This window comes from Cladophialophora immunda (assembly GCF_000835495.1).
Source record: "Cladophialophora immunda strain CBS 83496 unplaced genomic scaffold supercont1.5, whole genome shotgun sequence".
NCBI classification, from domain to species: domain Eukaryota; kingdom Fungi; phylum Ascomycota; class Eurotiomycetes; order Chaetothyriales; family Herpotrichiellaceae; genus Cladophialophora; species Cladophialophora immunda.
This window is the reverse complement of record NW_015622545.1, coordinates 1283208-1309270: the sequence shown is the minus strand read 5'-3', so window position 1 is coordinate 1309270 and position 26063 is coordinate 1283208. Positions and strand designations below refer to the sequence as shown.

The 26063-nt window shown below is 55.2% G+C and overlaps 5 protein-coding genes across 5 annotated transcripts; 3 read left to right on the top strand and 2 right to left on the bottom strand.

Moving 5' to 3' along the window:
- Positions 1 to 426: 426 nt before the first annotated feature.
- PV07_08727 (uncharacterized protein) lies at positions 427 to 1008 on the top strand (the record flags this gene model as incomplete). Its single annotated transcript, XM_016395920.1, has 1 exon — positions 427 to 1008. One exon carries the CDS (start codon positions 427 to 429, stop codon positions 1006 to 1008), a length of 582 nt encoding a protein of 193 aa, XP_016245776.1.
- A 1388-nt stretch (positions 1009 to 2396) lies between these two features.
- PV07_08726 (uncharacterized protein) lies at positions 2397 to 2780 on the top strand (the record flags this gene model as incomplete). The annotated part of the gene is made up of 1 exon (XM_016395919.1): positions 2397 to 2780. The coding sequence occupies one exon, from the start codon at positions 2397 to 2399 to the stop codon at positions 2778 to 2780; it is 384 nt and encodes a 127-aa protein (XP_016245775.1).
- A 2434-nt stretch (positions 2781 to 5214) lies between these two features.
- Positions 5215 to 6182, bottom strand: PV07_08725 (uncharacterized protein; the record flags this gene model as incomplete). Its single annotated transcript, XM_016395918.1, has 2 exons — positions 5215 to 6067; positions 6118 to 6182. The coding sequence occupies 2 exons, from the start codon at positions 6180 to 6182 to the stop codon at positions 5215 to 5217; spliced, it is 918 nt and encodes a 305-aa protein (XP_016245774.1).
- A 6172-nt stretch (positions 6183 to 12354) lies between these two features.
- Positions 12355 to 15490, top strand: PV07_08724 (uncharacterized protein; the record flags this gene model as incomplete). Its single annotated transcript, XM_016395917.1, has 9 exons — positions 12355 to 12612; positions 12752 to 13207; positions 13275 to 13423; positions 13490 to 13765; positions 13821 to 14027; positions 14082 to 14300; positions 14364 to 14724; positions 14786 to 15180; positions 15217 to 15490. The coding sequence occupies 9 exons, from the start codon at positions 12355 to 12357 to the stop codon at positions 15488 to 15490; spliced, it is 2595 nt and encodes an 864-aa protein (XP_016245773.1).
- A 1215-nt stretch (positions 15491 to 16705) lies between these two features.
- PV07_08723 (uncharacterized protein) lies at positions 16706 to 17026 on the bottom strand (the record flags this gene model as incomplete). Its single annotated transcript, XM_016395916.1, has 2 exons — positions 16706 to 16885; positions 16937 to 17026. The coding sequence occupies 2 exons, from the start codon at positions 17024 to 17026 to the stop codon at positions 16706 to 16708; spliced, it is 270 nt and encodes an 89-aa protein (XP_016245772.1).
- Between the last annotated feature and the right edge of the window lie 9037 nt (positions 17027 to 26063).

The window sequence follows — 26063 nt, the reverse complement described above, 5'->3', positions numbered from 1 at the left end:
TACACAGAGCTGGTCCTAGACCTAGTCCAACATGTCGAAAAGTCTTCGATTCTCCGCGCCTCGACTCTCTCGGACCGCCTGATCGCGCAGTTGCTAGCTGGCTTGACCAGGACGTATGCGGTCAGGTAGGATGAGGTGGTCTCGGGAGGCTTTGCCGGCTGCTGTGCGAGCGATGGCTGATATCAGGTGAAAACAGAGATCATCTGGCAATTGCCCTCGCGCGACAGCCTCTCGAAAGCCTACGAGATTTTCGATGTTCGGCTGTCCTATCACGAGGAAGAATTGGCTGGCTGGTGCGTGAATATCCGTGGAGCAACGTATCAGAACACAGAGATGGCCTGCGACACCTCGCGGATGCTCTGAGCGGCGCATCCGAACTCTTCTGCGGTGCAGCAACTACGTGGACCCCAGCTTGCCTCCAACAACATGGAGAGCAGCCACGGTGATGCCCCGGACGTGGCCGGCGACAAGGCCGCAGGCGTGGCGTGGCATGCAAGGGACAAGATACACGAACGACGGAGCAGCATCCTGGTGGCGAGCAACAAGGCGGCGTCGCCCCTGGGCCTGCCCCCGTACCCGCCCAACGCGGACCTGGAGGGCAAGGCGACCCAGATTTGTGTGACGGTGGCGTGGCTGCGAAAGGAGACGCCCCCCGACGCGACGGTCCGCTCGGACAGCTACCTGCACGCATGCCTCATGGCGACTGCATGGCTGCACGGGACTATTTTCTCATCCGTCTCGACTGTGCTCGTACCGCTGCTGGGCTGCTTCTTCGACGAGCTCTTCCACATGCTCAACATACGCCACGCCGACGAAGAGGCCGTCCGACTCAATGCGAGCAACAGGCTGATCGAGCTCTCCAGCCTGCAGTTCGGCAGGGACGGGGCCCGGACATATCTGCAAGCGGTACTCGAAAAGGTGTGGACGGATCCCGACGGCTTCATGATTCGTGCTGTAAGGCTAAAAACAAAACCTCGCTCGCTCTCGAAGCGCAACGACCAACCCTAAGTCTATAGGTTTACGGTGAGCCCACACCAAAACTACAGAGTAACTTCCCATAGCCTTACTCCGTACTTTACAAAATACCGTTATACTCGCCGCCCCACCCTCGGTCTCGCATCGTCACCCAAACATTGCCGTGTCAAACACCCCAGACCAACAACGACTTCAATCGGCTTGCGCGATGGGCAACCATAAGACGGAAGAGCCGGCACCGTGCACCATACCTGCGCCCGGCATCTGTGCTCGTTCGGTGAGTTGAAAGGATGAACGTCTGGGTTTCGTGTTCCGTGTACGTGCATCCGAATGAACGACCCAACTAGGCAGGTAGTAGATCGATCCCGCTGCACATCCCCAGAGAGTGGGCCGCAACCTGGTGTTCGCGTCTGCGTCCACCTCTCCGATTTGCTGTGTGGGAGTTGCCATGCATAGGCGGTTCGGGAGGCGCCTTGCAAGGGCGCGTCGGCGTCCAATCGACCGTGGGCGACCGGCAAGGCAAAAGGAACCGAAGGTACCATCCTTGGATTAGTTCAGCGCCTGTGGCCATCGTCTTCCTACCTGGCAGGCAGGGCTACTTCACCTTCCCATTCCACCTTGTGTCGCTGTTTTTGTGTCTTTCTTTCCATTCTTCTCTCGTGCAGTGGTTTTTGTTTCTTTTGTTTCTGCTTCCTTTCCTACCTTTATTTTTTTTCCCCTTCTCTTCTGCTTCAATGGCCGACCCAAATGAGATTCTTCTCCAGCAAGCTATGACTACGCCAAATACCGCAACGACGCACATAAGGAAGAGAAGAACGAGGGTAACAAAGACGAGTACGACAGTCTTGAACAAGAGTTCAAAAAAACACCCAACACAGGTAACGGCGGAGCTGGGGAGATAGCCACTAGACTGAACTTGGAAGAGAAATTTGTCCGAGTTTGGTTTCAGAACAGGTAATCATCTGCCCATATCCCCATTCCCGGTCTAACTCGTCTCCAGACGTGCGAAAAAAAAGAGGCTCCCGCCCTGAAGCGGGTAGAAGGGCAGGGAGAGACAGATCAGGACCCCGGCGTAGAAGGGCACGGAAAGATATATCGGTACCCCGGTGCCGATTCGACATCAAAAGGACCTGTCAAGCCGTTGCAGCCGCAACCAGACCCCAGACCCAGCTTGTTCAAGTTTCACGTAAGCATAGCTTCACTCAGCTTCTGGATATCTCTTCAAGTGCGGGATGCTATGCAAGCGGAGCTGTACGACGGACTATACCTCTTCGGCGTTCGAATGGGAGTCGCAGCTTCCGGCATCATCAGCTGCACACTGATCGCATATACGCTGGTTTACATCTTCGGGTTGTTGTTTGACTTCTGGAAGTTCCTGGGATATTACAAAGTCCACGACAAAAACTGCTGTGGCTCAAAAGATGGAAATAGTGGGAGTCCTCTTGGAACTGTACTATTCTGCGGAGCTCAAATTGAACCTGAAGTTCGAGATCGAGGTGCTTTACAAAGACATTAAGCTCGACTTCAAGAAGCTCGAACCTGCTACGGTCATTCGAGACCAGCCGCAGACAGAAGACGATGTGGCAAACATACCTGCACTCCCGGACGACCTGGAAACCCTTGACGGCATGTCTTTGAATGGCGCCATAAACCGGGCTGTCCGCGAACGTCTTTCCGGCCCCGAGACCATGGCCACTCTTCCAAATTTAGAGGACGTGCTCAAGTATCCTCCCACATCTGGCTCCCCCGCAGATCAAGCAATGGTGAAGAGCATCATCTACCGCGCTTTCGACCTTTACCCATAGAGCGCAAAAACAGCTCTCGATCAGTGACAGCACCGACTCCATGGAGGACCCAGCACAGCTCGACAAGCCGGGTGACCAGGTTCGGATGAGCCTTGATCTTGAACGGGAGAAGGCTGGAGGTGGATTCAAAGGCCACAGTGCCAAGCTAGGCAAGCTCATTATCAATGGCGAGGGTTTGAAGATGTATGACCTCGTAGTGGCAGCTTGTATGGGTGTCTGGTGGCAGCAATATGCGGGAAACATATCGTCTTATTGGGTCTGGGACTGTCGCTTCGCAAAGGAGGGGAGTAGATGGCAGGGGGAGGAGTCGGAGGAGAGGATGATTTGCGACTTCGGCCATCTTAGCACAGAGAAAAAGTACACTAGAATGCCGACATCTGGGGGGAAACTCGTGGAATGGTAAACGAAGGGTGGGCGAAGTCGGCCGTTTGTTCGTTCGCTGGACAACTGAACAGATAGTTGCAGAGTGAATACGGGCTCGCTGCGAAATAGATTGAGAATTCATTTCCAGACGGACCCGCACTTTATATTCAATCTCATCTAGACCCCGTTCGATTGAGGGCCAACGTCGACTGGAGACAAGCCAATTTGACATGAGGCGATATAGATGACATCTTGACGATGGAATCCTGATAGTTTTGGTAAGTCCGCGGAACGGGGGGAAGAGGCCAAGGGCAGCCTCCAACCACAGGCGGCCAGAGTCACTGCAGCCTCCCCACAGGCCCCCCCTAGGCGTTTCAGATGCCGCCCAGGTTCCGTCAGGCTTCGTTCCTTCAGTTCCTCGCTTCCATGGAGAACTTTAGCCGCATCTTGATCCAGCGCCGGGAATTCTCTGCCTTGCACACTCTCCGATCTGGATGGCCTGGGCGGTCACTTCGACCTACGACGAACTTGGTCCACGTCTTGATGTTCTCCTGAAGATTACTCGTCCATCCTGTAGCGGCATAGTCAGGCACTCTGTAAGACACCTGGGCAATCTGCTGACGGAGGGCGACGTGTGCTTCCGGGTTGAGGCGCTCTGGTCCCGCCTCGGCCGCGGCCTTCTTTTATGCCACTCGCTGTGTGAAACTCTTGATGAAGTCGAGATGATGAGCGGTGCCAAACTCGGCGGCGACGCGGCTTGCACTGTTAGGCTTGACTCGCCACATGGAGATGGGTGGAGAGTGAAGGGTGATGACGGAGGGTATGGTATATCGCCCCTTCCGCTTGCTTGTAGGACGCGGCCCACCGACTCTTATGTATTGCACTCACGCCAGCCATCTCCGAGGTACTAGCTGCGCATGATGGTGAGACAGCAAGCAGGTGGCCCTGATGGAGGCTTTGGAGATTGAATTCGAGATGCGCCTTGCGGATGCACCGCCCAAGCGCTGCCCAAGTGCTGCCCAAAGGTGACCTAGCCAGCGAGGCGGCCGTCCACAAGTCTACGTAGAACATTTACATCCAGGCGATATCGAATCCAGGCGGTACGCATGCAGGGCCACCAACTGATCAGTTGATGGTGGGCTCCGCGCGTCGGCCACTCCCACGCCCACCGCAACGCAGCCACAATCGAAGAGCAGTCCACCACCTCTGCTATGTCGAAGGGGCCGGTAACGTCATGGTTGGCGTGGCGCACCCGTCGGTTGCGGACTATGGCGTCGATCTCGGCGAACCGCAGTTGCGTGGGACACGATCGGGCTCTCCGGCGAAATCCGCAGGGTCCTGAGCAGGTCCTACTTGACCCCCTTATGTTTGAACTCCTCTGTCCAGTCTGGATCATGAACCCCCTTGTCCGGTAGGCATATGCGTTTGAATTGCTTTGGGGAGATAGAAGTTGCCAGGCATGCATGGTCTTTGTTCCTGACGAACACCGGAGGCCGGCAATGTCGCCATGACTCCTACGGCAACGGCGCGAAATCAGACTCGACGTCGAGGAGAGGCTGCTTGCCCGGACCAGCAGCAAACACGCATCGGACGTGACAGCCACTTGTTCGGATCTTGGTACACCGCGGGATCGTCCATGTGCTTCTCGACCATCATCATCATCCTGTCCACGACTAGACTCGCATGTGCTGGGGCCTGTAGACCGATGGCTATGAAGTGTTCTTCTTCGTGGAGGCTGTTTCTGTCTAGAAAAAGGCCTGCCAGGGTTTTGAAGCTGTGCCCGGAACTTGTGGCCACCAATGGTCTGCGTCACCGGGACCACCATACCTGATGGCTTCTTCGGCAGCCCGTTTATGGCGGTGCGTGTGGAAATAGCAAACAACAGCATGTGTGGACCTTGTCCAGAGACTGTGGCGCTTGGAGTGACTGACGGACATCAGCTCCACATTGACAAGTATGAAATGTCCGATGGAGAAGACAACCGCCCTGAAACGCGATCGACTCTCTCTACCATTCGAGACGGCGGTGCAAATGGCGGCTTGGAAGTCGTGCTTGGAGAATATGTCGCGGACTAAGAGCACGAGCATATCCTCCATCTAGTAGCACCGCTCGGGCGGCGCGCTCCCGAGCAACTTTCCGGGCTCCCGGAAGCTGCTGAGGAAGGGTGCGCCATTTTCTGGCCCGTGGTCGCTTCTAGGACTGAGAATACCGTATTTGTAGTATGCCATGTTCCGGCTGTCTTGAAATGGTCTACCAGCCTCAAAATCTGCAGCCGGTCCGGGGAGCATGATGACATGCTCGGCAGCGCATAGCAGATCTCGCGGAACTCGACGTCCGATGGGGATGAGGCATCTCGCGCACTCTTGTACGCTGCGCAGAAGCGTACATGGGCCCCGTGCATGGTGGCGACGAGGTTTTGGCCTGCGCAATCGAGGGCAGCAGATGCTTGTATCGGCCTGGGAGCTAGTAATTTGTAGGCGGCGACCGTTTGCTGGCTATTGGGCTTCGGTATCGGCGCGGGAGTAGTGGCGATGCAGGCGTGCACGGCGTCCGAGGGAGGCCCCCACCAGTGCCGATTGGCGGGTTCGAGAAACAGGGGTATGTCCGCCGGCACCTCGTCCATCCAAAAGTGGCACATGCCATCGATGCTGAGCATCTGGTCCAGCAAGACAATGTGCCACCACATGACTACCTGCCTGCGCCACCACCTGCTGTAATCGTGACAGGAGTAGAGATCGTCCGCCCCGGAGATTTGATGCAGCAGCCTGGGGTGTTTTCCGGCTTCGGCCGCCGAGATGGTGAAAATGGCCTCCAATCGCTCATCCAACTCCGCATAATCCTGCCGCATGGTGGCCAGCCATATTTCGTACTGTTCGCGGTCGAGGATCCTGAGCGCGACCGTTTCCCCCAACCTGTCTGAGTCGCTGTGCGCGGTTCAGATTGCAAACGGGACGTACTAGAAGGGACGCCTTACCAATCATTATAATAGGCATAGAACTTCTCACGAAATCGAACGGCATATAAACCTGGAGTCGCCATCCCGACAAAGAAGTAAATCAGGCGCGGTCTCTTTGCCCGGCGCCTCTGCAAGAATATCCCTGAATGTGTAGTTGTTGCGGTTCCTGAGCACGCATTTCCATGTCTTGTGTGTCATATTTTATTATTTCATGTTTGTGGTCGGGTATGGAGAGAATGCGGGTCGGCGAGGGCCTGCGTCGTCAGCTAGGTAGGGTGGGCGGTCGAGCTGCTCAGCCAGGGCACGGCGGCGCACGGCGACGCAGCGCCGCAGAGGATGGATGTGGATAGAGAAGAAGAGAATATGAGGGACGAGGCAAGCTGCTGCGACGAGGATGACAAGGATGACCACTCCTCGAACGGGGAGGAGAGCGAGGCCGGCGAGGGCATGGGCGACGCAGACTCGGTGCTGGTAAATGTGGCGCCGCGCTGGAAGTGGGCACTCCTACCCCACGGCACCTTGTGGTACTGGGGGATGACGGCCGCGGCAGCAATTGGATGGCTCGCGTACTCGGCGCGGGCCGAAGGACATCCAAGGGAGCGCGTATAAGAAGATCCCAGAACCCTCGAATACGAAATGTTAAATCATTCTGGCTCTGAGTACATTGATATTGTTCGCTGCACGAACCGTTTCCCGTGGATTCCCAGGTTTCTCTCTGGTACTGCCGCACCATCACTACATCTTGCTTATCACAGAGTGGGGCTCATTTTGTTTTCACTATCATATTAATTATTGTGACGAATTCCATTTCAACAATCGTCGGATCAGGACTGCATCACAACAGCTTTTCCACCACTTCGAATTTGATGACTGCAATCTGCGTTGTTAACACCAACCAACTCAGCAAAACAGGCCTCATAGTGAGAGAAGTGCAAGGGAGAAATTGGGGTTGAGCGCTCAAGGAGGAAGAAAGAGAAGGAGGTTGAGCAGGAGGGGTCCGCGTCGAGAGGGGAGAAGGTACGCAAGGTCCGGGATTCAATAAAAACCCCGGGGGGGTTTTTCCCTGAGCAATCAGGTTTTTTTGTCGTTTTTTTCTTTCTTAAATTTTTGTTTTTGTTTTGCTTAATTGTTGATGTGTGTGTGTGTGTGTGTGTGTGTGTGTGTGTGTGTGTGTATGTATGTGTGTGTTTGGAACGGGGGGGTGCTGTTTGTTGCGCTAACCCTATTAGGCAGGTTAGCTGGCCGGGTGACACTGAGTCACTAACTGTTTGAACTCACGAACATTCAACTTTTTTGGATGCAGACCCACTCTGGCACCCAGCACTCGCAGGCAAGAAGGGCACTCCCAGAATACTTCCAGAATCTCAACTTTTTTTTTCACTCAGCACTTGGCGACTCGACAAGCGCGGGCGTCACAGATACAGAGAGAGCCTAAGGCCAGCACCGCGCGGAACGCACAGCCAGCGGCGACCAGGAAGCGTTGAGAGGAACACGATGGATGCCACGACGGTACAGTCCACGGTCAAGGTCCGCATCGATGCGACCATCCACTTAAAAGTGGCAAAAGTCAAAAAGTTGTCCAAGGCCAAAAGTTTGGCGATCAAACACACTCGAAGGCAGTCCAGCGCAGGCCAGAGCGCACAAATCTCACGGTCGCCATCTTGCTTTCGACCAACCATCCGCAGCCATGGATGTTGACAATAGACCTTGGTTTCTTCGGTCACCGACTTGTTATACGAGCCGCCGACTTTCAAGCTGCGCACAGTCATCGTTGTGAGGCAGAGCGTCTTAAAGCTGTACTATTGTGGTCTTCGCACCTCTTACTCTCCGCCCCTCCCAGTCTCTGTCCCTCTCAAAATCCCCTCCGTCTGCCCTGTACGAACGATGAGTAAGTTGAGGATGATGGCTGGGCGACCCCTCCGGGCTGGATTCCTGGCAGTAGCGACAGCAACGTAGCGGCATATGGGAAACGATTGCGGGCTCACAGGACTGATGATACCTACCAAATGACGAATATGTCTGCCACAACAAAATTTGGCTGATGGAAACACACCTGTACTGGTCGAAGCATCTGCTTTGAGGGGGCTACCTCGCTGGCTTCCGCGGAAGCAGTGATCAATCCGAAGAGATCTGACCCGTACCAAATATCAGACCCGGACGCAGTCTACGCGCTCTTCCTTACTTTAGTCTGGATTATCCTCTTGCTACGTCTTATTGGGAACTCTACCATCACATCATATCCTGGATCTGATGGTGCCCGCCACATTATCCGCAAGAGGCACGTCGAAGGCATCGTCGCCACCGTTGTTCAGACGGCAACTCCACACAATCTTCCAGATTTGGATGTCATTCCGAATGGGATGCATATGGGCTTCTGGGCCAATGGTAGTGTCCAAGGTAAATACCATTGCTCTTCAACGAGGAATGCCTAGTAAGCGCAAGTCATCAGCTTGCGTTGATTACGTCCCTGCCCTTTGTACACACCGCCCGTCGCTACTACCGATTGAATGGCTCAGTGAGGCCTTGGGACTGGCTCAGAGAGGTCGGCAACGACCACTCAGAGCCGTCACGTAGATCACGTCGTCGACGGAGAGATCCTCGCATGGCTCCAAGGCGCTGCGGGAATCCCGTCCCAGGGAACAATCGACGTCTCTTCTAGGAAGCTGTTGGGCTCTAGGCGCAAGGCCAGCTGGATTCCTCCGGTTGGCTGCGGATATCCAAGATGCTGCTTGGGCAACACGCCTGGTGAGCATGTTTGTTACGGCAGCAGGGGTAGTGAGAAGTCCAATGGCGGGCAGCACAAATCATCGTATCCTGGCCCGCTGTGGGCAAGGCATTGTCTCAGCATCCGGATTCCCTACGTGCACGACACTACTGTACACCAGTTGGGGGTTGCCGCGGTGTTGAGTTGCATTAAACATGAGGGATGCACAATAGGATATTGACGGGTAGAAAAGTTTGTGCAGGATTTGGATCATTGTTGACTACAGCGGAGGTCAGTAAAGAGGAGTGAGGAAGAGAAGTCGGGGAGAGCGAAAAAGGGCATTGGCGAGGTTGGCTTCGTTTACCAAGGAATATCCTTTGTCCACCTCCCGCAACAGCCACCGTCCCTGGTCAGAGAAGATACTGTGCACAGCATGTCGTGATCATGGGCGCTTGTGGAGGAATATTGAACGGTCGGCCCAGAAGTCTATGGTCATGGTTGTAGTACGTGATGGGACGCGGGTGAGACAAAGACGGAGGGCACAGGCGGTGGGATGCAGGGCACAACGCATCGAAGGGTTGGAGCTGGAGTTATTCCATATCTTGAGGGCGAGTGAGAATCCAAGTTGGAGATGGTCAGAAACCTTCAGCTTTGGGGTCGTTGGCGCATGCGCGAGGAGGAAGCCCTGAACGTGCTGAAGCACGGCACCACGACACCCCCAAACAGCTCGGAGTCACTCGTGCACGACGGCATCACCCGGGTCGGCGATGGTGAGGACGAGGCCGTCATCAGCGGCAGAGAGACCGTGCTAGGCAATGAGTGGGAGAGGGGGGGAAGAAAAGGAGGTCTATTTCGTGCTGGACGACGAGATCGGACTGACGCGCGTGAGCAAGGCCATATAAGAGTACAAGGACCGGGTACTTGAACGGGTGTTGACAGAGACCGGGACCACCATCGAGCAGTTCACCGTCTGGACCTGGAATCCAGCTAATCCTAGCGCTTCGCAGCGCATTGTTGATTGCATTGATCCAATTATTCATCTCGTCTTCAGTTGTAGCTTGGTAAACTCGCTTATACTGAGGTGTGATTACCTCAAAGCAAAACCGCCGCTCGGCATCCCGAGCAATACGGACGGATACCATCCGAAGGTCAATTGGCTCACTGCTTTTCGCGGCCCCTCGAGCAATGTGTGCTCCTGAGGGGAGCGCCACCAAAGTGACTTGACTTATGACCTCCTTCTAATTACTTGGTGGCTTCTCCGGCACCGGTCAGACATGAGCTGGGACATTGTCAGGCCAGCATAAACTCGCACCAAGGCAAGAGTCGGGTTGGGTATGAACCAAGAGTGCAGCGAAGACTTTACAAATTCTAAGGGTCCCCTACCAACCCCCTCGCAAGAAGCAAAAAATGACCCTGTCCTTCGACCTTTGCCATAGCCTCGTCCAATTCCAACTCGGATGAAAAATCTTTCAAAGTTCACGCCTCTTCTTGGAACCAGAAGGGGGTCTAATCTTGCTTCTGCCAGTGGTGAGATATCTGGGTCACCGCGACACAACAGAATCCTACCTATCTTGTGGTCTTCTCCCAAGCCGACGAGACGGAAGCCAACTGCAAGCATGCAGGCATGTGAGAAGAGGGCAATGGCGGTGAATGGATCTTTGATGAGGAGCCGTCGTCAAGCTGCGTGTACCGCCGGCGGAGGGCCATATTGTACTCCACCATTCATCCGCGTCCACACAGTCTCCGAATTGCATCTGTAACTCCCGCCTCCAGGCGGTGTCCATTCCGCTTTCAGTTCGAGAACACGACACCTGAGCGGCCTTGAGGTGCTGGGTGTTTCGAAGATATGTCCGACAGTGAGCTCCAGTAGCTCCCAGTTTATTTTGTCGACCGGCATATGCCAAGTCGCTGCCCACAGAAATCGGTCCGCCACTGCAGTCTTCTATACGGTGTATGATTAAGTCGTTCATAAAGTCGCTATTTCTGAGTTAGTTAGAACCCGAAAGGTGGCTATAGGACCGGATATCCTCCGCCACTGCCGCCATGGTATCTGCGAGGTTGGCAGCGACGCTGGCTCCAGTGAATGCTGACAAGGATTGTGGACCGTTAAGCACCGTGTGAAAGCCGTAAGGACCTGGAAGCTGTTCGCTGATTGAAAATTCAGAGGGATGCCATTGATTGGACACGAAATAAGTGCGGCGGGGAGAGATGATGTCCCTGAAGAGAAAGAAACGGCCGCTGTACGCGGATTCCTCTGTGTAACTCTGAATGATGAAGGGTGCGGGATGGAGCATGGCGAGCTCACGCACCCAGGTTGCCAGGCGGGCGATTCGCCACTTTCGCGTCATGCGTGCGGGGTGCAAAACCGCATCGCCGCCGGCACGTCAGGCCTGCGCCCTCACCGGCCGCCGAGCCGGGCCAGCAGCCTGAAAACACGGGATTGTCGATTCTCAACCTGGCCAAGCACGCCGTCCTGGCCATCGTCAGCACTCTTGGTCAGACTCTCGGTCGTCACCTTCTCGACTGAATGTAAGTCTCGTCCCCGACCCCACTATGCTCGGCACCGTATTGAACCACGCGGTGGTTAATCTGTAATCGACCTTGCCCGGGACGCCGCGCTGACGCTCACCTACCCGGCCGACCTGGCGCTGGAAGAGCCCGGCTTGCATCTCCCGAGGGACACGGCCCGGCCGACAGACACCTGGCTATGATTGGCGGATATTACGTCCCTCCACCTCCTTATGTAAGTCGACATTTGGAGAATCTTTTTTGAAACTTGAAGACCATGCCGCAGTCAACCATTCCAAGTCTTCATGGCTCCGATACAACCCTCACAAGATAGCCTTGATCGGCGGAAGCTAGGTTGCGGCTGTTGGTAAAGGCATCATAAATACTGACTTCTTCCCCTTGCAGACCGACTCTTTCTGTCACTCCATCCACCACCGCAGTCACAGTCACCTCGTTGACCACTTCTTGGATCACCACCATTACTACCCCCGCGCCATCCACTCCTACCTCTGAGGCCAGCAGTGAGACTCCAGCCGAGACGCCAGGTGTTCCAACAATCTCCACTACTCCAACTGTTGAGACAACTCCGATTCCTCCTTTTACACCAGTTGAGAGCAGTGTTCCACTTACACCTGTGCCCAACGTCTCGACTCCGTCGTCTGAGAGCAGCAGTGTTGTTGAGACCACACCATCCAACACCGCAGCCACTGTCACCTCGTTGACCACTTCTTGGATCACCACCAGTACTACCCTCCAACGGTCCCCCGGGGGGGGGGGGGGGGTGGGTGGTTTGAGTATTTACAGAAATACTCCCTGTGCAGAGTCCTAACACCACTGGAATATCTTTCTGGGGACTTGGAGCAAAATAGACAAAGACAGAATCCACAGTCGGTGGTGGTAGCACTACACGAAGGCCCCTGAACATATAACCATGAACATTGGTCTTGAAATTGGACACGTGCAGGCGGTGCAAGAGGCATTTCTTTCACATTGGGGAAGGGAGGGGCCAGGAGGAGGAGGCTTTCGGGCTTGCGCCGACGACCATGACGTTCCGGGTCCATCTCAACAGCCTTCAATACGGACATCCGCGCCACATTTTCCTGCGCGGCCGCAAAAAGGTGCTGGATGCCGCCATGGACGGCTGGCTTGCGCCGTTTCGGGTCAAGGCCGAGCTGGAGTACGTCCAACGAAACCGCGGCCTTCTGAGCCTCGGCCGAGGCCCAGATTGGCTCGGGCATCCAGACCCTTCCCCTTCTCGGGGCCGCCTACCACCTCTTGCAGACGAGGACGGTGTCTCTTCTGTCCGAGCTTTTCCCGCTCGACATGCACGGAGAGCACAAGCCAATTAGAGGGGCCCTGGTCGGAGGGAAAGGCATAAACTAGTTTTTGAGCTGGCTCCGCTCCAACGCGGCACTCTACTCAACGGATCCGCGTTGCCAGGGTCTGTCTGGTACAGGGCCTGATTGGCAACGAGCTGGACGAGGGCCACACGCGCTGCCCAACTACGGGCATGACGCCCTTCGCCAGCAGATCGGAAAGGTGAACTTCATCACGCCAAATTACGCCGACAACACCAAGGTCAACATCTCAGGCATCCTGGGAAAGTGGCAGCTGTGCTGCTTCAACGAGAAGATGCACGATGGACGCAAGCCCACTGTTTGGAGGGCCTCCTTCACAAACGCCAGCTGGAAGGCCCTCATGCAGAAGTTTGACTGGAAAACCCCCTTGATGGCCGTCGACCGCGCTATCTCCATGAACTTCCTCTACTGGATATGCGACAACTACCAGATCAATTCTTGGGGGACGTCATGGGAGTATTTTCGTCAGTTCAAGCAACTTTACGCCAACGTTGCCGGCCAGTACAAGGACAGAAATGGCAGCAAGGAGGTGCACAAGGTACCCTTTTCTTTCCACCTTCCCCCCTTTTCCCCTTTGCTATGTGTTTGGCTGACGTCTTACCAAGTATCACCACTCGTACCTAGTCCCCAAATTCAAGCTTCAGCCCCCCGACATGGCAGGCAAGCAAACGGGTGATTCTAGGGGTTTACCCGCCTTGCAAACCCTCAATATCGTCTACGATACAGACATTCTTCCCCACGAGGATCTGCGTGCGTGATTGAGCGCCATGTACGACATTCTCGCCTTCACAAGCTGCTGGCCGGCCGAGATCGTGGACAGCGAGAGGAAGCGACCAGACGATGGCACCTGGGACGAGCTATTTGCTGACGACCGTTTTGGCGTATCTCTGGAAGACTTCCCCGAGACTCCTGCTGACCCTGAAAAGCAGTTGGAGAACCTGTTGATCCGGGAGCAACTTGATCGTGGTCGTCCGAATGCCTCTTGCTATGAAGACGTCAAGTTGATGATTATCCGCCACCCTGAGACGAGCTGCGATACTCCAGCCATGGCCGCCAAGTTCATTCATCACAAGGGAGCTGACAACAAGCGGAAACCGTAAGTGGTCGTGGCCCCAATTGACATCTGAATTTCTCCCTAATAGGCTATCTAGAACTATCTTCTTCTTCACTCCTGCAAGGAAGTTCATTTTTTGCACCGTCACCAAAATCATCAGCTGTGCCGTCAGAGACGGCGCTTTCGCGGCCAAGAATCTCCACACAGTCGACGATGTTTTCAGGATACGCAACAAGAAAGGGACCACCAAGTGTACGCCAGTAAGATGGCACTCGGACTGGCTCAAACGCCCCACTTTCCGCAAGTAGGACGCATCTGGTATTTCCCTGACGGAGCCGCTTCCGTACCACCAGCTTAGGGATATCATGGCGAGACAGTCGCTCGACTATGGATGCGAAACTGCCATCGAACCCAAGGCATGGCGTTGGGATGCTGCCAATGCGGCTAATGGCAAGGCATCTGACGTGGTGCGCGACCAAATGATGCGGCATGATCCCAAGTGGGAAACGTTCAACAGTGTCTACATCAACGAACACGTCGAGTTTGACTTGCAGAATGTTTATTGCAAGGAGCCCACGTAGGGCGCCCTCATTGCCATGCTGTCGCATATCGATCTCATGCGCGACCCCCGTGCCACCAGTAACATGGTACCACAGGAGATCTGGGACCAGCTAAGACCCCACCCGAACGTTCTTGAACTGGAGAAGAAGCGCGTAAGGCTTAAGGTAGGTAAATACTACTACCACGGTAACCTGAATAAGGAGGATTCCAAAGAGATTGGCAAGACAATCCGGGCGCTTAAGGCTCAACGGGTCAAGGACGTCATCAAGCAATACCGAAAGTTCTACTTTGAAAGCCGGCCCACATGGGACATAGAGCAACAGGACGGAGGCAGCAGTGACGACGTGGACATGGATGACCCCGACGAGGATTTGGATGACGGCTTTCACCGGCCTGACATCGACCTCGACATCCCAGAGCGTGCTCAGCTTGCACGACTGGTGTACAAGCAAGCAGCCAGAGGACTTGAGTGAGGACGAGCTCACAAGATGCCGCATTCAGTTCGGGGAGTGCTTGGTGGCTCTCATGTCGAAGCAAGAGACAGTCAGACGCGACATCATCGCACAGAGAGCCGCAGAAGAGGTGGAGGTAAAGGCTTCTCCGAGATCGAGCAGAATCGACATGGATGCCATCCCCAAACACGACAGCAGCGACACGACCACCACGGCCGCCACGGACACCAGAATCACCAAGCCTGTAGGCGATGATGTAGCCGCACTCGGCGACCCATTCCCCTGCCGCATGCACAAGTTCCAGTGCACAGAGTGCATCGGCGACGAGGAACTATTATACAAAGACCGCACCTTCTGCTACACTCGCGCCTCAAGCAGGAACGACCACTTCGACAGCTGCCATCTCCCAACCTTGACCCAACATCTGGCCCAGGGCCTCCTCAAGTGAGCCCACCCCAAGTGCAGCAAGATGGTCGGCAGCTTCAGCAGCATGGAACAGTACATCAACCACCAGCTGGCGGTGCACCACGTCAGAATCCGACGCGTCGCAGGGAGCGCGGCTCACTCACGAAAGTCTTCCCCCGGCGCTGGCAGGAGGAGGAAGAGCAAAGAGCCCGACTTGATTATGTGGAGTGTCGAGCCGCCTGCGACTCCTGCCGGGAGCATTGGCCGAGGGGGTGTCTGCCAGGCGCAGGACGGCGCGACGGAGACGGTGCAGGCTGCGCAGGTGCTGGATGTCGCGCCTCCCGCGTGAAAAGCGATGGTCACGGTGACCACCTGAGCGGCCCAGGCCCAAGGAAGCTTCTTCAGCAGGAACATGATGGCTCAGGACCAAGGAACTTCGTCTGGCGGGGAACCGATGGCTTGGGAGGGGCAAGATCCCTCGATGGTGCCTGAACCGCCTCTCCCATACACTAATGTCTTACCCGTCGTCGCCGCCTGCTGATGATACCCCAGCCGTCATCACCGTGTGCCTTTTGACGTCGCAAAGGGGAATTGGTAAGCCCACAATGGCTCGGCCGGCATGTATATAGTTGGATGGAACATACTTAATGCTAATTGACAGCTTTAATACCCCCCTCAATCCTCTCGCCGACACGATTTTCACGTCAGCACTTAAGTCGGTGTCGACTGTCCGAAGATAAAATCAGTGCACGGAACATCCCAGGTTCCGATCGATTCCAGATTGGACGTGATCAGGCGGGCGACTGCCGCCGCCGCCGGAACTCGGATGGATTCTCTGAGCCTCGACGGCGCCCCCGAATCCTCCTTCTTATACCAGGGGATTTGTTAGGCGTCCCGGTAGAACACCGAAGAGTCGTATGACGCAGTAGCGGCCACGGGTCGAGGCACACGAGCTCCTCGCACCAGACGCTGCCAGTCAACACAGGCTGCTGATAATCCCCAGGGGCAAAAAGGGTCCAACACGGGCCCGGCCAAGGAAAAGCAACGGCCGAGGTGGTGCAACGCAGAGGCTGGCGCTTAAGGTCAATGGAATGGGTCGTAAGTTGCCGTACCTAGACTGGGAATTTATCTTACTGCCTTTTGTAATCTTTTACCCCCCCCCCCCTTCTTTCACTTCCTTTAAGTACCCCCTACCCGCTATCATCCTCTTGGTCTCAAACTCCCTTTGACCTTATACCTACGTAGTGACCCACTGCGACATGTCCTGAGGATAAGAGTGGGCTGTAACAAGGCAGACCGCGCCCAACGCTCCACTCTCCCAGGGCGTGGGCTACTCGACGGCTTCTTACATAGTACATAATCTTTTTGGGCGGCACCTCGTTCTCGAGGGCGGCAAGCAAGCCCTCGCAGCCCGGGTTGGTGGGAGGAAAGCCGGAAGGCTTTGACCCATTCAATCCCCTGCAAGTTCTCAGACTCAAGAGAGTCTCCCGAACGCCCTCCATTAGTCATTGTGCTCTTAGAGCGTGTGTTTTGGTAACTCCTGCTAAAGCCCAGGCTCGTTGGTCTACAAGATATTGAAACTTCCGGTGGGAGTTCTGCCAAGGTTCAAGTTCCCGTCCACGAAACTCACCGTGTCTTGGGCATCTTCGATCTCTTCGATGGTGTTCCGAATAGTTTGTTTCCTTTCGGCGGTCAAACCTCCCGCGCCAGATTGAACCCCAGAGCTCAACAGATCCCAGCAGTGCTAGAATGGCATCGGTTAGCTATCTAACTTAGCAATCTCCAGCTGTCGTACTCCCGCATACTCCTGCGCCTGAGCATGCAGGCACAATGTGAGACCCTTCTTGATTATGAAGCCGACCTCAAGGGTCTTCACAAGCTTCATCTCCGGGCAGAGAGTCCCAGGGGATTGACAAAACTGGGGTCAACCGTTGGACCATGCATGGCTCACAGACCGGATCAAAAGTCTACATCTGGGAACTGTGGATAAGAAAGTGGCAGCGAAGTCGCTGGTTACCTGTGTGTTCGAACAAGGAACGTTATACAGGCTGAGGTTGTATAGCACGAGCTGAGGTTGTCCAGCGGCCTCGTGAAGTAGGTGTACCAGTTGCTCTCCCAGGTTGTATTCTGCGGGTTAGGTCCATGGCAAGTGGTTTGGAAGAAGCCGAACTTCCCTGTCAGTAGATGTACTGTTTTGATGAAGCTGCACCATGAAGCGGCAGAAATCCTCAGGTTCGACCATCGTAGCCACAGATAAAAGACGAGAATGTGGCTTCGAAATCAACATCGGGAGATGAAAGCTGAGCTCAGCTGTTGCTTCGTGACTGCAGTGAATACAGAAGATACCGTACTGCCGAGGATGAGTAGGAAAAGTTGTGAAGGCAGACAACTCGCGTCCAGCACGCGACAAGGGACGAAGCGGCTTGGAAGTCGTTGTTCGAGCAGGCCGATCCAAGATTGGAGCTGCGGAACAGTAACAAGATACCTGGCAACATCCACGCCGTGATGGACCTGGCATTGAGGGGATGAGATAGAAGAAGTGATTACATAGAGAAAATTATACGTGTAAATGAAGCCGTTAAGAGGTTGCTCTAGCTAACTAGGGCCACGAGCTTGGTGAGCTTAGCTTATGCCCTTATCCACCGGCCGAGCCCCCTTTCGTCTGGGGGTGACAACGTCTTTCTGGGGGCGGTGAAAAGCGGGCGAGGTCGTGCCTGGTTTGGCAATTGGGGAACGGAGAAGCCAGCTAGCTACTGGTCCTGGCGAGCTGGGAAGCCGGGAAGTTCGTCTCAGGCAAAGCCCTAGGGTTTAACAGACTACCAAATGTCTCCTGAAATCCTCGCTTGTAAGTACGAGACTGCTCAGCGTCAAGAGTGGAATGAGAGCAGGTATTGTGGTCGTTGTCACTTGTCTCTATCCAAGAAGACATGAGCATGAAAGGCGACAGCTCAATGATGCGCTGTAAGTATCCTCGAGTACCATGGTCATTGACTTGGATGCTGACAGGAGGTGCTTCGACAGATCAAGGTCAAGGGGGCGGTCAGGCCATTGAGGACGGGGCCTGTCTCGGCGTGCTCTTTTCGGAAGGTACCAAGCCGGAAAATATCCCTCAACTGAATAGGAATACTGTGGAACTAGCGCTTTCGCCGTCGAAGCCGGGCCCGCTGAAGGGATCCCCCGGGATATTGAAGTACTGCCTTAACCAAGGTTCTTGCGAGGATAACTCTGAGGGTTGCGCCGCCCAAGAATCGCGCTGGCTGCTCAATGTAAGGATACTGCGCTCTTCAAACGAAGTGGGCCGGGAACTGAGGACGATGAGCATACCCTCACCTCTCTGTGCAGCACCGTTAACCAGCACTTTCTCCATTGCCACGCACGCATCCGAGATCAAATAGCGCGTCGCGGGATTATCTGTGCAGTCGAGGACAAGATCATCTCGCTAGGCCGTGTTTAAATGCATTTCCGCAGCATCAATGGGTGCTGATATTCAGATTGGATCAAATGGGACAGTAAAGCTACTGTCGCATTTGATCCACGCCTGGGCGCAGTGCCGGGCCGTCGGTGCGTGAGATTCGTGCACGCTCAAACCGTGCGAGTGATGTCAACTGAACATCCCCAACCCTGCATTCACTCCGCCATCCTCCACCAAGTCCAGCGATTCATTGTCACCTCATAAGCCGCGTTGGCCGTCGTCGTCTCTCAGCGCGGAGCCCCAGTCATATCTGAGTGCTGCTCGCACCGACCGGACAAGTGGGCCACCGACGTCGTGCCGGTGGAGATCTGGAGGGGCACGGGCGCCTGGAGCACCTGGTTCTACAATTGCACGTTCTGGCCCGTCGGGTCGGTTCGTCGATCGGCATACTGGTGCTGGTCAGGTTGCTGTAAGGCAGCTCGAGCGCTTTCACGTGGACTGCGGGAATCACCTTGGCCGCCGAGAGTGTAAAAGAGGATGAAGTGGGGAAGACCATGGGGATCTGCAGTTTGGGGATGAATCTGGCGCTGCTGGCCGGCTATCACCTTTTCACCGAAATCTCCCAGGGAGGCACGTTTCCTTTGGAGCAAAGCCGTATCGATCAAAAACGACGCTTCCGCGCAGAGCTGGAAAGGCAGGCCTGAGCCCCTTCGTGCATTGGTCTTGTGGCCCTTCATCGAATGTGAGGTAGAGGGAGGCACTGTTCCTGCTCCTCCCAAGTGCGCATCTCAGGGCCGACCAGGCAGGCCACATTCCTTCGCCATTCAGACGACCACATCCCTGACAAGCCTGGCTATACACCAAACATATGGATAGTTCCTCTGGTACCAGTTTGACAAAGGTCTTCTTCAATGCAATTCTCGGCACCGTGGCCCAGCTGCCTCCGAGACCAACATGATGTTAGTCAGGCGTAGGATCGGACCCATATGCGTCCCCGGATCCACCCGAGAACCCGGGAAGATCGTGGGGCTTTGATCGGCGACTCCCTATTGCAAATGTCTTTCTACTTTCCGAGGAAATAGAAACTAGAGCTCGCTGGATGGGGTTGCTTCTTCTGTGAACGCCAGCTCCTCACCGTTGCTGGAAAAGTAGCAGATCCTGAGAGACCAACAGGTGATTCCAGGAGCTATACATCTAGACCGCAACCTTCGTCCCGAGCCTGGGTATCTGGGCTCCTAGCCAGTGTGAGATGGGATATTCCTAGTAGTTAGTTCCACGTGGCAAAAGAGGGGTTGGCAACGCCACCTACGTAGTATACAGCGGTCAAAATTGCTGTGAAGGAAAGCATTGTGCGAGCAGCATTGAAACCGCACCTTTTGCACAGTTCATCGCCCGCCGGTTTTCGTTCTGAACTCATTGACAGAAGCCGGGATTGTCGCAAGAAGGCCAACGGCTCGTAACATGGCATACGGCAGGACGGACAACACTTTGTGCCGTTAACCAAACAAGTCGGCGACATAGGTTGCGACCAGCACGGGATGTCGACTGGCACAATTGTGCTGTCGAACTTCTGCCACCGGCTGAGTTCGAGACGCGAATGGCACTGGACGCGACCACACATGTCGTGTCGAACTTTGGTTCGCTGCTGACGTGGGGCATGGCTGACATGGGCCCCAACACAGCCCGAGCAGCAGAACAACATAGCTGGAGCTATGGCAAATCCGCTGCGTTTACGGTGGGACTGAGAGCTCAAAGGCAGCAAAGTACGTGAGTATATGGCCTGTGCGCAACCTCGCTTGAGAAACAGGGTGGGCGAGCAGCAGAACAAAATAGCTGCAGCTCTGGCTCGGTTCAACCTTCTGACCGGAGCCATCGCTAAGCACGGCATGTGTGCGTGGAGTAACGCTATGGCATGGCCGTCAGAGAGCGAGACCAGATCTGCTGTATCGAGGCGCAACGATGTGCACGGTATCGCTTGGTCTGTCCAGCACTTGCAGGGCACAAAGCAGGGAGAGCAGGCAGAGCAGGCAGAGCAGGCAGAGCAGGCAGAGCAGGCAGAGCAGGCAGAGCAGGCAGAGCAGGCAGTGAGTGGCGTCGAGAACAAAGTCCAAGTCCAGGGTGCCCTGCGAGTGCTGAGTGCTGAGTGCCAGAGTGTCAGGAAAAAAGTTGAAGTTCTGGAGGTGCCTGGGAGTGCCCTGCGAGTGTCGACGAGTGCCAGGAAAAGTTTTTTGCCGGGCAGCCCAGGGACTACCCAACAATGTTGCTGCCCAACAGAATAGCTAGGAGGCAAGCTTGGGCGTAGAAGCCAAGAGCACAGGGCACAGACTTGGGCATGGGCAGCAGCCTAGAGCATGGGGATAGCATAGCGTATGGGCGCGGCATTAGGCATGGGTAGTAGTAGGCTTGGGCTCCGTTCCGCGGGGGATGGGAAGAGAAAAAAGGTAGAGAAACTGAACTCACGAGGGGGGAGATGCTCCTTGTCAATGATTCTGAGCATAGACCACCCCAACCCCCTATTTAATTACCCACCATGTGGAGTATGAGGCATTTTTGCTGCTACTCAGTGAAGGGAGTCGGTGAGTGAGGGGAAGTAGCGTGAGGGTGCAGCGCTTGGCCCATTCCGTCGATCAGGGTATTGGCCATGCTGTGTCTGGGTGTGGGTTTGGTGTTCCACACGACTTTCTGATATGTGTGTCCCCTGCGGCGTCAACCCTGCCACGCACTCGGACTGGCCAGTCTGCCCGCTTCGCCTCAGCCTCTCAGAGGCCGTCCCGACCCAGTCTGCATCGATCGCTGCACCGCCACATGTAGCACAGCCCACGACGGCAGCATGAATAGGTTTGTCATTGCACTCTAGGTTGGAAGGGGATCCGCGGAAGCATGAGATACGACCGGGTTTACTTGGAGACTCTGACGCGTGCTTTACACAACCTCTCTCCCCGTGCTGACTGCCATTTAGAAAATTTCCATCCTCACAACCTCTGCGTGCTTACGTGCCGAAGGCATCACTTCGTTGGTTCAATACTCTCACAGCTGGGAAGAGTCCGGGGAGCTCCGAGCCACCTCCGAGCAAAAACAGAGGCGGTAGGAGTTTAGCGGTGATTGGGGGATCTTGCGCCATCGCCAGGGCGGCCATGCCAAACATTTTGCTGGCCAGCAGCCGCTCCAAACGAAGTGCCAAATGATCCAGCTCCTTGGAGACAAACTTCCCTACGGCGCGGCCAAAAGTCCCACCCGGTCGAGCCGCCGGTGGTATTTCTGTGCGGCTGGGTCATTGCAAACGCTGCACTGTCGGGGTCACAGTTCAGCTCGAAAGCCCGGAGGGGCAGTTTCCCGCACCCTTAATTTCTCATAATTTGGTACCACGCGGCGTCGAGCCACCCGTTATACGTGCCCACGTCCGACGGCGTCGTCTTTATCACGCGCGGCAAAGACCGGAACCCGTCCCAATGGTCGGTGCCGGGCTCAAAGAACAAGACCGGCCAGGAATCGTCTGCGAAACCGGCCTCGCTACAGCTTAATCTTTGCAAAAGTATCATGATTTCCAGCCGCACGTTCAAACCGACATATAGTACCAAGCTTACGGCCTCAAAAGAGTAGGGGAAGCCCGTCCGGCCCGAGACCATGAGTCCCTCTTCATCTTTGTCGAAGACACCAAGCATGAGTAGGTCTGGCAACCTGGCAGACAACAGAATCGGGAGGCGTGAGCTTGACAATCCCCAAGAGTGCTCGGTGGGTTCTGTCTTGCCGCCAGGTGTGTCACAGAATTTCGCGCATGCAGCCATGTTTTGAGAGGTTCGTTCTGATCAGTGGATATCTTTTAGCGAGTGCAAAGAGCCGAAGGCCGACAAGCGGCATGCAACAACCAGCGCAGGGACGTCCAACCAACCTTCCGAGATGGGTCGGAGACGCGATATATAAGCCAAAAGAGGCGTCAGGCAAAGGGAATCGAAAGGTTGGGACGCGTGGAATATTTGCAGTGGCGACAGCCTTGCCTGTTGTCAATCCACTCGCCTGACTCTCACAAAAGCTTCCTAGTTGAGGGCCTCGGATCTTCCTCGATTCGCTTTTTCAACATCGTCGGTACCCGCCTGAGAACCCTTGGGCCTGGTACTTGTCTGCTATCGCTGCCAGGGAGTTCCTACCATGGACAGCTGAGCGGGTCGTTACCTCGTCGGCGCAAGGCAGACTTCTCAGCCGTGTGCTTGGCTACGTTGCATGCAAAGCCTCTGCATCTTCAAGTGCCAGTCTCGTCAGCATTTGACCATTTCGAACCTCGTAAGGCTGGATAATATTGAACTGGGGCGAGGCATCTAGCCATAGGCGCCAACTCGTACGGCGGTAGGTAACAGGCGCGTTCACATTTTGTAAAGCAGTTGATTGATTGTGTTGTTGTCTGTCTATCTGCTCAGGCGAGTAACAAAAGAAAAGACTACCAAGCTAAAGTGGTACCCTCGAACTGACCAATCAGAGAGTGGCAACGTCTGCCTGTACAATGTACAGCCAAAAGTTGACCAATCACCTTGCTCGTCCGCCTTGCACCTCAGGTCCTCGCCAAACCTTTCCCATTACAATATGTCGATCCTTGAACCGCATTTGTCAGAAACCGCTAGACCAATGTGTGTTTCTAGTGACGGTGGGATATCGGAACTGACTAGAAAGTCTCTGGATCTGCTGACTCCCTACAGATGGTGAGCATCTCGGCGGACGGCGAGAATCTCGGTTGGCAGCAAGCGTCTCGGCAAAGGGCGGGAATCCCGTCACCCCAGCTTATCCGCAGGTGGCTTACGGGTAGATCCTATCAGGATCCCGAGGCAGAGCGCCGGGAATCCGCTGCTTGACATGATGGGCAGTATGCTGTTCGGTGGACAGCAGCCTGGGGCGAAACCGGCGACGCCGAGGTCGGGCACGCCGAAGCCTCGTTCTGCCTTGTTGTGCCTCGTGTCATGAGATCGACCCTTGTCCCTGCCCGCGGCCAGCCTCCCCGAGCAGCCATCTGGTGGCGAGAAGTCGTATCTAATAAAACAAAATGAGCCGCGTGAGGAAAGTGCATGGACGGTGGTGAGGGTGAAAAGGACTTTAACGAGGCTTGGCAATGGGGACAAAGGGAACTGAGCCAAAAATGAGGAACTGTGATGAGGGTCAGTTTTAAGAGGGCAGCCGCATCTACCCCGGTCCATCGGCCAACCGTTCCTGCAGAGATGGTTGTGCGAACAGCGCATCTGATGCTCATTGTTCTTTTTGTATATCATGTGACGAGCTGGGTTATCTGGCATTCTGTACGGACAACCGGTGGAGACTCTAACTGAGAGCCCTGCATTTCCAGGGCACTGGCAAAAAGGGAAGCTACCAGTATTACTGCAATGCCTTCCCCCCCCCCCCCCCCCCCCCCCCCCCCCCCCCCCCCCCCATCCACTCGCGATCCCTTGCAATAGAGCCCGATCGCGCACCGAGGCCCAAGATCGAAAGAATTCGGAGAACTACGATTCCTCTTCCTCTGCGCCTGATTGACGAGATCCATGTGCACTGCTGGGTGTGCGGCGTAAAGTGCTTTTCCTCCGGGGCGTCTCGCTCGCCAGCTGTAAACTCGTTGTTACTCGCGTAAGCCGTTGTGCCTTGGACTCGTCGGCGCCGTCAATGGCGTTGGTCGGCGCCCTGGCAATGATAAAGCTATGGGCGGCGAGACTTTTCCTCTTTCCGTGGCTTGCCTGGTGTTGTTGGCCCGCCGCCCTTCCAGGAACGCATTGTTGTTTCCTACGGTCGGGTCGATTAGCATCCCGGTCGAGGTCCCCAACCCCTCCATCGACAAGTCTCGATCGCAGCCCAAGATCCGCAGCAAGTACCGGGGATGGTTAACGTGAAGACTGGTTTTGTTAAAAGAGGGGAAGAACTCGAATTTGTCCACAATGCCGATCAGTCCCAGTTGTACACCTGGTCTTCATGTGTGCGCAGCGAGGCACATGAACAGCGTCGAAAGATCCTGCAATGCTCCAGAAGGGAGATCCTCTCGGCATCGCTAAGTGACTTACCGCAGTTATCTGAGGTGCAGAGCCTTCCCTACCTAGATGGTGTCATTCGGGAGCCTCTTAGGCTGCGCATTCTCTCGCCTCCCATCCCTTTTGCATGGCGTCTGCCTGCTCTGTCTTCGGCAAGGTGATATGACCGTCCCGGTCCTTTCAAGGCTCATGTCCTGCACTAAACCAACACATCACTTCCCTGCCCAATGCACCGGACCTCCACATGTATGATCCGGCGAGGCTGCCGAGTGTGGACGGCCGCCTCTGCACGACCGCTCCGTGTTTGCCGGGGGACTGCGGAGCATTGACTTGTCCCGCCGTGTCCCTTCGCGCCTACGCTCCCCTCCCATCCCTTCGCGACGTGTTGCATCGAGATGCATCCATGGTGTGCTCTTGTTTCCTTCTCCTGCTCTCTCTTCCGTTCATTCTAGACGGCGTCCTTTGCGATAGGGTTCCTCGTCATGAGCACTCATATGACGATGACCTTCATGACTGGATCCTGCATTTCAAGTCCTTCCATGACATGTGCCCTTCACCCGATAGATTCTTCATCGTGGGTCCTTTGATGTGCCTGATCCCTCACTCTGATGTGGGTCGAGACATTCGCAGCAACGCGTGTGGCCGTAATGCCACCGAGAGGCAATGCAGCCTTAAGACCATCCAAAGTTGCAAATTCAACATAACCGAATCCCTTAGGCTTGCGATCTTGTTTGTCTTCCACAATGCGAACATTTATAAGCTGGCAGTAAAGAAATCGTTTATATCTCCCTGTGTAGCGTCGAGGGATAGATTTGCTGGATGTGCAGTGAAAGGGAGTTGCGTAGGGAGGGGGAGTTGTTCTCTTGCAGGGTATGTGTCTCGTCGTTCTGGGGGATTTGAAAATGCGAGTCGGATGTCGCAGCCCAAGCACGTCGCTGAACGCACTTCGACCAGACAGAAGCCTGAAATTGATGTTGTTTGAGAGTAGACGAGGTGCAGCGCCGTGTGGTTGGCGGCGCAGTCGATGTGCACGAAGGATTTGAAAAATCAACAATGGGAAGGAGCCCACACGTGGCCCGATAGAATTCCAGAATCCGTAGAAGCTTGCAGATACGTTATAAAGGTATCGATGTTGAACGAGACATTTGGAAATTGAAAGCGTCTGTGTCATGTTCTTACTCGCTGAAATCAAAGTGGCGATGCTGCGCCAAGCTGCCTTGCATAGATTCGCCTTGCATGGACGGGGTGTGCATAGGCGGTCCTTACATGGGAAGTTTCCTTGCATCAAAGGCACCGGTTCGATTGAAGGCAGCGTGTTGATAAATAATCAGGCTCCAAGGGAGTCAGAAGACCCGTCAGAACAAATTGGACGGTCGGCGAAGGGTCTAAATGCAGAGGGCATTATCGGGCTACCCGGCCACCCCCTCGTTGGGTCTGGCCGCATATGGACCAACGAGTACTCCGAGCCCTTCAGGGCCGACTATGTGATTAGTCCTGGCCAGCGAAGTAGGTCC